The 12176-nt window shown below is 39.4% G+C and overlaps 1 protein-coding gene across 6 annotated transcripts in view; it reads right to left on the reverse strand.

The window, feature by feature from the left end:
- Window positions 1-12176, reverse strand: part of Pter (phosphotriesterase related) — a 58803-nt gene that overhangs the window by 9797 nt on the left and 36830 nt on the right. For all 6 annotated transcript variants that reach the window (XM_028764855.1, XM_028764856.1, XM_028764857.1 and 3 more), the window contains one exon: window positions 11648-11913. In XM_028764855.1, coding sequence (XP_028620688.1) covers window positions 11648-11913 — 266 coding nt within the window. The remainder of the gene's footprint in view (window positions 1-11647; window positions 11914-12176) is intronic.

The following is a 12176-nucleotide window of genomic DNA, read 5'->3' on the forward strand; positions in this document are numbered from 1 at the left end:
AGAATGGGAAAGCTCTAGAAAAAGAAAAGATGAGCTTCTAGATCACTCTAATTCCCAGGTAGGAGTATAATCAATATGGTAAGTCTAATAGGTAATATTAACCCTTTCCAGTTATCTTAGACAAAATGAATGATACACTCAAGGGAGGAGAAAGTACAACATTAGTCATGACTATTGCTTTCTTTCTTTGCATGAGTCTCACATTGCTTTATGATCATTTGAAATATTAAGGCGTCTACTTTCACCAGGCCAGACAAGATGGCTGTTCATGATGGATGTACCACTCATATCAGCTGCCTCCACATCTTTCTCTGCCTCCATCAATGTTAACTCTGCAATGGTTTGATTCAAGGGCATGTTCCCCAAAGGCTGACGTGTTAGAGCCTGACCTCCAGTAGAGGCCTAGGGAAGTAGAACCCGACAGGAGGTCTTCCAGCCACTGGGTATCTTCTAGGCATTGTGGTGATGCCTTTGAAAGGAGTATAATGGGATGTCAATCCCTTCTTCTTCCTCTCTCGACATGGCCATGAGTTGAAGATCTTTGTTTTACCAGCACTTCTACCATAGCATTCAGTATTCACAGAAGAGGAGTTTCAAGGAAATATATCCTGAATGTGGACTCTACCTTCAGAACTAAGGTCCTCCTCCTCCCTTTCTTCCTCTTCCTCCTCCTTCAATTTTCTTCCTGAGACACTGTTTCACTATGTAGCTCTGGCTGTCTTAGAACTCACTATGTGTGCCAGATTAGCCTTGAACTCATAGAGATTGACCTACTTCTACTTCCCAAGTGCTGGGATTAAAGTTGTGTGCCACTACATCTGGCGCATCCAAATTCTTTATAATTTGATTCATTACACATTGTTGTTGTTTGACTGTCATCATAGAATGAAGCAGAGATAAAAATAAAGGTTCTAGGGATAAGATATATTCATTAGGAAATGTCCCAGTAACTTATTTCTTCCAATCAGTTACCACCTTCTGTAAGTCCATTCAGCTGTGAAGTTATAAATAGACTATAGACGAAGTAACTCTCCTGGAGACTCTATCACTTTCTAATGGTTTCAACAGATGGTGATCAAACTTCAACACAAGAGCCCTTTGGAGGAACATGCATATCCAAACTATAACATGGGCATTTGATATACATGTATGCAATAAACACATCTCCATTTTACAGATGGAAAAGACAAATCTCAGAAAAGATAAGTAACCAGCACCGAGTGGTTTTGTGAAGTAACTCAGACTGCTTGCTGTGTTCAGGAGTCCTGGTTTACCAGCCTCATGAATGCTGAGAAAATCTGTAACACCAGAGGAGCCCTGTTCCATGCCATTGACACTTGCTCTGTGGAGAAACAGGCTCCCTGGCATTGACATCTAAAAGACTCACCCACCTACTGCTCCTTGATGGTCACTTTCCTGTGTGAAACTGATACTCAGTTGGATGATTTCTGGTGACTGGAGTTGTGCTACTGTATTTTTGTTTGCACAAATGATTTTCTTTCACTTGGAAAAGGGTTGATACCAAATGTCAATATGGTTCTCTGGAAAAATGGACTCTACTTGAAGTCTGTCAGGTGAGATCTCAAATCGTCCAGCCATCAGTAACCACAAAGGACAATTCATAGAACTGGAGGTGCTAACCTCAGCCAGTCCTTCTCATCCTATAGTTTATATCCATGAATAACTCTATATTCTTTTCTATACTAATAGTCTCAAGATTTTAAGATAAATATTTCAAAGTTTTTTTTCCTTTTCCTGACTATGGCATATGAAAGAGCTTCTGGGATTCCAACATGGCTTCATGGGAAAAGGCACTTGCCACCAATCCTGACACCCCTAGTTTAGTCCCAGCAACCTACATTGTAGAAATGAGTGGCTCCCACAAGTTGTCCTCTGACCTCCCTATACATACCATGGCATGGAGATCTCCATACACATACATACATACATACATACATACATACATATATACATACATACATACATACATAAATATCTATCTATCAACCTACCTATCATCTATCTATCTATCTATCTATCTATCTATCTATCTATCTATCTCCTATATGTAAATGTAATAAAACTGTTCAAAGAGCTCTTGAATTCAATGGTGAAGAAAGTTTCATCTTTTGATGAATGAAATGACTTACAGGCCATTTCACATCATTTCATTTCCCAAGAAATATCTTGGGAATTCCAGCATGATCATCAAAACTTATTTCAGTCAAGTATTAGTTCTTGTCACTCCTATTATAATTTCATCTACTGCATACTTTAAATGTTTGATCTTCAGCTAGTAAATGGATACCACATACATTACAAAATAACATTCTCACAGAAGGGATGTTTGCATAAAACAATAATTTGGACAATGTTTTGGGTACTTTGTATAGAAGAGCTAAAGGTCATAGAAAAGGCTGTGATTCATGGAGATCACCAAGATGACAATAGCACCTACTATTTGTCTGGAGTTTCCTAGTTCACAGAACTCCCAAAGACACCATGTGTCATTTCACATTTCAGTGTGCCTTGTGAATTAGTTTAGCAAACATGTAATGTCAACTGTCTTGTGTTATTCTTCATGTTGGGAGTACCAATATGAATAAAAACCTTCAGCTGTCAGCCAGAGTAACTTAAGGTCTGTGGAAAAGACAGATGTTTTAAAGTAATGATTATGGTCAAATGTTTCAGAGTTTTTATAGTGCAGAGAAAATACAAAGTATTATGAAAGAACAGCGAAGGAAGGGATTCACTTGAGCTGAGTCAAAGCATCTCATTTACATAAAACTTGTTTCAGGTGTTGCATAAGGTGCATAATACAGAGGAACATCTGCTGAGAGTTAAGAAAGGAGCTTATTGCTCTTGACTGTAAGACAATAGCTTATTAGATGCAAAGTACATCCATCCACCCATCCATGCATCTATCCATCCATACCTCCATCCATGGATCATCCATGCATGCATCCATGCATGCATCCATCCATGCATCCATGCATCCATCCATCCATCCATCCATCCATCCCTCCATCCATGGATCATCCATGCATGCATCCATCCATGCATCCATCCCTGCATTCATCCATCCATGCATCCATCCCTGCATCCCTGCATCCATCCATCCATCCATCCCTCCATCCATGGATCATCCATGCATCCATGCATCCATGTATCCATCCATCTATCTATCCATCTGTCCGTCCAATCATCTATCTATCTATCCATCTATCCATAGGCCCAGTAAAACATCCATTCATCTATCCGATTAGTAAGAAATTGATAGCCTCCAAAGACAAATAGCACACAGCCCTGTACTTTTGAAAAGTTAGTATCTATAAAGGAAATAAAAACATATCTAAACAAATATTGTTTTACCGAATTTACCAAGAATCATCATAACAGTACTCCTGAGGTTAGCAAACAGAAAAAAGGCAAAAAGGCATCTTGACTGGTTTGGGGAAAGCTTTGGTGAATTGAATACTGATGGAATACTCTTCTAAATAGACACCAAAAATTGAATAAGACAGTACCCTAGAGTGCCACATTTGTATGAGAGCCTGGAGGCTCAGGACACTTGAAACAGTTATGGAGAATTATGGGTGATCATACAGAGCATGAGGTGAGAACCAGGGACTAAGATGTTTGGGTTCTGTGTCTAAGCAGAGGCTCCTCACTGAAGGTTTTTAATAAAGAGGACAGGAATATAGTCAGGTTTGGGTTTCGGAAGATGTGTCTAGTTAACTGTGGAGAACAGATTATGGAGGGAGGCTAAGGATTCGAGTCATTTTGGGAAACTCACAGTAGTTCAGGGGAAAAAAGAAGGCAACAAGAGAGGAGTGGATAGGAAGAGCTGTGTTTGGAGATCTTCATGAGGTGGGTAGATGGTAGCATGCCCAGACTCCAGAGAGAGAAATGAACAAATGAGTATTCAGCACGAACAAGTGCTCCCATTGGTCAGAATACAGATAGCAGCGCAAGGCAGGAGTGAACCATGGGGAGATGGAGGATGAACTCAGGGCAGCTAATTAGTTGAATTAAGTCATTCTAAGAACATGGGAGGAGCAGGTTTTGATGCACATAATACACTGAGGATATAATTATGCCACATGAAAATGTCATTACAACAAAAAAGAAACTAAAGTTTGGATCCTGCAAATCATGGGCAAGCCTGGGCTTCCTGGACCTAGTCCAGAGCTCTCTCCACACCAGGCATTCATGGATTCCTGAGCCTAGAGATTAAGAACTGTGAAAAGGACTGTGCATGCTCACTGAGCCAGCACATAAGGAAGTATGGACTGCATTTTCCATGAAAACATATACTGTTGATTAAATAAAAATGTAAAAGTTAGCAAGCCCATGCAAAGATAGACATTTGTATCTACAACTTATTTATTAAAAACTGAGTTTTGATGACTGCCCACTAATTACCAAAAAAGTAATTTATTTATCCCCTACCCCTTGAACAGTTTACAACCAAGGAATATTTATACAAATAGAATATGTGGAACATTTAATTATTTTATAAAAAAATTTCTGTAGCTACTTTAAATTACTAAACTCAACTACAAATATTCATTTAATAGTTTAACATGAATTTTTACATCTATGATGATATTTTAAACAGATATATAACTTACTGTAATCCAATGATAATAATCTAATAAGTTAATATTGAAGTCAGGCCTGGTGGCTCATGTCTGTAATTCCAGAGCATTGATGGCTGAGGCAGGAGAACCAAGCCTTCAAAGCCTCTCTGGGCTACACAATTGATTTCAGACTTGTCTCAGAAAAATGAAAAAATTCAACTTAGAGCAATTTCCGAACATTGTCCTCCTGTATGCTCTATACTGCTAAGAACAGCCTTACCTCAAAGGAAAGTTGGAACAACTTTTAATTTGGGGCAATGTTCTGGGGACTGAACCCAGGGAGTCACACATGTTCTATATTTTTCTTCTGCCACCACTGAGAGGGTACATACCAGTTGATGCATTTTAATTAATTAAAAGTAAATGTCAAAAAATACGAGGAGCAAATACTGCCAACAGATTTTAAGACAATTTTCTATTTCCATTGAATGTTTACCAAGAATTTGAGTTTCATTTAAATGCATCATTTAGAATGGTACATTAGATTAATACATTAGTTTACGATTACCTTCTGAGGTATTTAAAATGTCAATTTACATGTTTTTGTGAGATTCTTTTGGCATTCTATTATGGGCCAGCATGTTCAATGTTAGTGATTAACTGGGGATAAAAGCCAAGAGGAAAATAATTCCAATTGCCAGTATCTACATTTTAATAAGCACACTTAACGGTTCTGACTGGATGAGTCCCTGTTTGAGGACATCATAAGAAGAAGTGATGTCACACTTTAAATGTTATGACTTAAGGTTTTAGCAACAGGATTGGAAGGCCACAAAAACAAAACAAAACAAACAAAATCAAAAAACCAGAAGACCAAAAAAACCACAGCAGCAACAACATCCAAAAAAAACCAAAAAAACAACAACTACAACAACAAAAAACCTTTGCTTAAATTAGACTAAAACCAGTTAGTGGCTTCGGATTGCAAAGTGTAATTAAGACTTTATTTTAAACGACAAGTCACAGTTTATAAACCCCAGGAAGAGCTTTGTGCCATGAACTTTCCAGCTGCCACCCAGCACAAAAGAGGCTGCGTTTTTCATGTTCAGCAGTACATGGTTAAGGGTTTGACGGTGTTGAGGACAGGAAAGATAAATCTCATAGACACAGGTATCCTATTTGTTAAAATGTCACCTTTCATGCGAATGGTGTCAGAGTCATGACAAATTGCTTCAGGGGAAAAAGAATTACTAGTGGAAGGTTTGGGTGGGTAGAATGTGCTGGGAAGAGTGTATGACCAGGACTGCCTTTCGCCCAGATATTGGCAGATCTACAAACAGCAATTTAGAACACTCAAAATCGTCAAATGCCATTGTGATAGAATTTCATTTTATTAGACAGTATTTATACGTAGAAGTTGAGATGCCTTTCAGTTTGTGAAAGGCTTAACTGGATTTCATTTTTTCTTCTTTGTGTGCCTTTTAAGTAGGTTCTACTTTAAAAGGAAATCCATGGTAAAGAATAATAAAAAGACATTTGCATGGCACCTTAAGAGTTAAAGTAGTTTTCTAGTCTGGGGTTAATGGCTTAGTGGGGAAGAACACTTGCTGTGGAATCTAGAGGGGCTGAGTTCAAATCTTGAGATTTAAAGATGTAAAGAGCTAGGCGTGGCAGCACACCTAACACGGTGCTGTGGGGGCTGCAGACAGGAGAATTGGTAAGATTTGCTGATCACCACCTTAGTGCCAGGTTGAGTAAGAAACTCCGTCTCAAGGAGTCCAGGCCTCCATGCTTACATGCGCATCTGCACATACACAAATAATTTTTCTTAACCCCTTTGACATAGGAACAAACAGATGCAGAAGCATAAATAACAAACTAAAAGTCGCTTAGCAAGTACATGAAACAGGAAACCAGGAAACCCAACTTCATATCCTCTCTCCAAGGTCTGATGTGTGTTACATGAATGAAAGAATCTGTAGTCAATGGCATGACATAAACTTAACTTAAAATATACTCAAAGTTTGTATCAGTATAGGCTCCATTAAAATGTTTATTTCGTGCAAAATATATTACTGAAATCCACACCACATAGCAGCAGCAAAGACGCCATGTCAAAAGGTGCCTAGTTTGCCATGCATGTAATCTACATTCACACATATTCCACAGTGAGATCACACATGTCACACGATGAAGCCAGACATGTCAGCAAGCATTAGTCATTATAGGAAAGAAACTGTTATTAATCAATATTTTCTACTAAAAATTTTCATTTGCTCATCCTTTGCTGTTGGATCCAAGCCAGACTGAAGGACTGTTTTTTTGCTGTGTGTGAGATGCAGGCTGCACATGCTATACCTCGCACACTCATTTTTCTTGATGCATTTTGTACAAAGTGTTTGCAATGCATGTACATGCATCCTGCTCACTCTAAGCGGTTAAGAAATGAAGCTGTATTTATGAGACTCTAAACACCACAGACCCCTGTGGGTGTGCAGTGCCCCAATTATTCTTTTTAAGAATGCTACTGTACTATTTAGCAATACAAAGATGTTTTGTTCGATTCCCATTTGCTAGACATATGCTTGGAACTGTTTCTGAATGACTTCAAATTAATTCATTAGAACTTATGGGAATTACATGGGTACAGCTCCATGGATCCTGCAGAACTATTTTTTTTTAATGCCTTTTCAAAGAAAGTCTTAAGGTTAAAAGTCATCACAATTATAATTAAATAATCACTTTGAAAGAATTTCAGACCAATGTTTGATATATACATATGGTAATTAGTCACTCAAATATTTGTTGAATGAATGAAGTGGTATTTCACTCTTTTCATCTAATTAACAGCATGGTGGGGAAAAAAAGTGTCAGATTTGTATCCTTCCAAGAGTTGGGCCAATTTGGCATGTGTGATCAAAGGCAAAGAGAACAAAATGTTTTTGGCCCATTCCTGGGTTTTTCCTTCTGGTCTTTCAGATACCCTTGGGTCAAATTCCTTTACCATCCCCAGGGAGTAGTTTTCAAAGAGAGTGATTCACTCTCTTCATACCCTTAATTATCATGCCCGTAATCAGACCCTGGATGTCCATCAAAATTCTCTGGCTTGTTAAATAGATATCCACAAAGATAAAAGATTTAGGCATAGCACCTGCCTGTCACCCTCCAGGAAGTTCAAAATTTGAACTGGTGAATAGTTGCTAAATATTTGTTATTTGGGCCATGTTTTTTTTTTTTTTTTTGTTCTGTTTTGTTGTTTTGTTTTTAATTTTTTCCCCACTGAGCTTTCTCTGGTAAAGAAAGAATTCTATTGAATATGCATGGTTACACCTACTCTAATATGGCATTCATGATAAGCCCTGTTTGAAAATAAATGACAAAAAAAATAGCTGGGGGTGGGGTGGGGAGGGCCATTCTTTAAAGCACACATAACCTATAATAGATATACCCCAAGGTGGTGCTGTCATCTAGAAATGTGGCTAGAGTTTTAGAAGATGGTAAAATTATTACAAATGTCAAATCAGGCAAAGCCATTCCCATTAAAAGCCCAAACAAGAACACAGGGGCCACTGTTATTGTCTAATACATGTTGACTCAAGGTGGCTATCATTGTCAAGACAGTCTCCATTCGTGTCTCAAAGGGTCACATTCACAACCGTCAACCTGTTCTTCAACAGGCTCCTTGTAACTTAAAGGAAACAGATGGTTAGGGGAGGGCTTGGAACATAGTAGACTTATCAAGTTGTGGCTTGTTTAATGACATTAGGCTTGTAACCAGTGGTCAGGTGATAGCAGAGTGGTTTGGAGGTCTTCAAGGAGCTGGTCATCCATTAACTCTTTCCTTTCAGCATTCCAACTCCCCCTTTGGATAACTGTGTAACAGGTTCTTATTGTGGGAGTATGTAGTTGTGTGTGTGTGTATGTGTGTGTGTGTGTGTGTGTGTGTGTGTGTGCTCACGCATGTGTGTGCCTGTCTGCCTCCCTGACTTCCTGCCTGTCTGGGTAAATCCTAATGCAGATTTCATAAACCTTCTGAAAGAATTGACTGTTTCCATAGGATTGTTTGTGCTCTCTGAAGTGAAATCTACATTTTAAGGAAAAAAATCAAAGTAATTTTCCAGGTAGTCAAAGCTGAACATCACCCTGCTCACCTCAGAGCCCTTGTGTTATGAGTCAAAAGCGGCCACCTGAAGCCACCACTTCCCAAACTTAACAGAGCACAGCTTCAGAACCTTCTGCCTTTGCCCAGAAATGTGGGGAGAAGTGACATGGTGTTATGCTTGATCATTTGATTTGGGGGGCTTAGAGGCTGTGTTTTAGGGAATGCTTTTTCTTTTGAAAAGTCTATTGCATTGTGTCTAGGCTCTTTTATGAGTTGTCCCCATTACAAAGAGCAGAAGCCCCTGCTCTTTGAGCACAGATCAGATTGCATGTACTGCCCAGCTGAGCTCAGACAGCCTGTGGAAAGCCGACCTAGTCAGACTCCAGCCTGGTGACTGGTCTGCTCTGAACAGTCACTTCAAATAGCTCCCACTTCCTACGTCTGCCTCCTGACCTTTTCCTGTTACTTTATTTGGTTTGTTTTCAAGAGCCATTTTCCCTGGTTGCTTCCCCATGGAATTCTTTTCTTTTCATTTCTTTCTTTTTCTTTCTTTTCTTTTTTTTCTTTTTCTTTTTTGTCATAAACTGGAATCCCAAATGATCCATACCATGGGTGCTGAGTGGGTAACTGTAGAGGGATTGCCTCAGGCTGTGTCAGAATGCTTGGGACTTGTGTGGTGTCAGGTCAACAATTCCATTCAATCCTGGGCCATCCAAGAGAGAAATACTGAACTTGTAGCCAATGGATATCAGGTAATATATCTTTATCATTTAATATAAAAGTATATACATGCATATATGTGTATATAAGTCTAGTGAAAACATATGTGCATATCACTAGAAAATAAATACTAGTACTTTTTATATTGGTTAATTTCTCATAAGCTAGGAAATATTGTTGTGATAGCACAGGTTTGTTTCACAATTTACAATAAAAACTTATTTTCTATTTGTGCCAAGCATAATTTTCTAACTTAATGTCTAACTGTGAAAAAGTAGAGATGTAGGGATAGTTAGAGTCTGCTTCAAGGAGCATCTTGATCCAGTTTCAAGCAGTGTGGCAGACTAAATGTTCACAAAAAACCTTTCCAACTAAGTCCATATAAAACACTGAATAAAACTGAAGAGAAAATAGTCTCTGTTTTCAAATGCTTGGTTGGGGCTACTGGCAAAGTTAAGGCTCTTTCCTGGGCAGAAGCAATGGGGGGGTGAGAAAATGACCAGCAAGGGGAGTCAAGCAAGCATTCTGTGAGGGGCCTTGAGAGCTAAGGAGCTTGGGAACGAGTAGGAGGGGAGATCAGTTTGGAGATACACGGGAAGCTTCCCCATCATCAAAAACACAGCATCTCTCATTGTCCATGAATAGGGAGAAAGCAAAGATTTCTCTAGAGTATATGCCTCTGCTGCAGCTGATGTAGGTGGAAAGATGAGAGACAGGTCTTGAGTATCTATAACCACGACTTTTATCCAGCAAGGGTGGGCATTCCTGGTGTCTGTGATTTTTGACAGTCTCTCTTGTAAAAAATGTAATCATGAAAAGTAACGTGTATTTCCACTCATTTGAAGTATTTTGTGTTCAGATTCATGGAAAGGGAAAGCAGAATGTTCTCCACTACAACCTGGAGGAGAAAGTCTCCTAAATTGCATGCTTCAAATATTTAAGATGATAAATGTTATGTTACATGTATTTGTAAAACAAGCAAATAAGCAACAGCAGCAGCAGGAGGAGCAGCAGGAGCAGCAAACCCCAGCAAAGGGAAAAAGAAGGGCCAAGAATGGATGTGCATGCCTGCAGTCTAGTACTTAGAAGGCTGAAGTAGGAAGGTCTGGAGTTCTTAAGTCAGCTGAGCTACAGTGTAAGAGTGTTTAAAAAACAAGTTTGTCTACCTAACGAAGGGAATGTAAAGGTTTAGGATTAACATGGCAACATTGTTACATGTTTGCATATTAGCAGCAGCTAAGCATTGGTTTACATAGTCAAGCCTCTAATATGACAGTTGAATGGCACCCTGTAAAACCACATCTGAGTTTTAATCCTAGGAAGCTCTGAAAGTTACCCTTACTTAAGAAAAGGGGTTTTATAGATATAATTAAGGAGCTTTACACAATCTCATTCTATTACGAGTGGGTCCTAGATTCAACAACAAATGTCCTTAGAGATGAAAGAAAAGACAGCTATAAATCCAAGGCCTTGGGAAGCAGAAGCAGAAACTAGCCATGCAGCCACAGACTGAGGAACACCACAGTTCTGAGGTCTGAGTCTTGATTTCAGACTTCCCCATTCAAAACCATGAGAGAATAAACTTCCATCATTTTGAGTTGCTTGGTGTGTTGTAATTGTTATAGCAGCCATAAATACCAATGTGCCTGAGTGAAAACACAATATTTACCAGTATATTAATAATTTCAATTTCTGAAACCAAAAACAGGCAGCAGAAACATAAGCACCTACACTTTGAGTTTCTTTTCGGGGTAAAACCATTTGTCCTCTCTGTATTTATATTTATAGACGTATTTATGTCCCCATTGTTGGCAAATACTGAACAAGCAGGATCATCATGTTCATGATATCATATCATAAGACAAATAATTGAAGCAGACAGGAATACCTGTGCTGAAGAGTTATGGAGGACCAAGAAAGTGCCTTTATAAAATGTTTCAGATAGAATGTGACACACAAGAGGGACAGATTACAGCACTGATTTTGATTTATGCTCATCACAAGGCTTCATAGGCACTGCCTTCCAGGAGCTATGGGTATAATTTAGTGGTAGAGTGTGAGATAATTGTATGTGTGAGACCCTATGTCTAACACTCACCGTTGGGAAAAATTATCTTCCAGGTAGCTACTGTAGATCCCCGTCAGATTAGTATTTCATTACTCTCATCACCAGCGACTTTCCCACTTGACAATCCCTCAGTTGCACAGTGGTCTACGCCGGTTAGTGTGGTGACCCACTTACCTGTCAAGGTGGGACATGACTGTTTTGGAGATGTCTGCCCCTGCTTCTTGCAGTATACGGATGATCTGGAATGGTGCACCTGGGTTCCGTCCAGGATGGATGATGACAGGACAGCCAAGCTGAGCCTGGGCGTGAGCTGTAGCCTGAAGTACCCTTTTCTCACTGTCAGTCAAAGGCCAGGAGCAGCCGATTTCTCCAATAACTCCACACTTGATACTGGTGCCATCAGCTCCATGGAGAATTTCATTAATAAGGACTTCTGTAAGCTAAGGAAGAATAAGAATGAGTCTATGTTACAGATTGTGAAATATTTCCAAATAAGCTCATGTTATACAAATCTTGGATGTTGTTCAGAGCTGGATGGGGGTAAGGGATAGGGAGGATGGAGCCTCACATTCATGAAGATCCTGTTTCCATCCCCAGACCTCACAGAAGAAAGCTTGGTGTGGTGGTGTGAACTGGCAATCCCAGCACTGGGGAGACAGAGATGGTTGGGTCCCAGGGGCTCACTGCACAGCTGGTATGGCAT

This window comes from Grammomys surdaster, unplaced genomic scaffold, assembly GCF_004785775.1.
Source record: "Grammomys surdaster isolate TR1022 unplaced genomic scaffold, NIH_TR_1.0 146, whole genome shotgun sequence".
NCBI classification, from domain to species: domain Eukaryota; kingdom Metazoa; phylum Chordata; class Mammalia; order Rodentia; family Muridae; genus Grammomys; species Grammomys surdaster.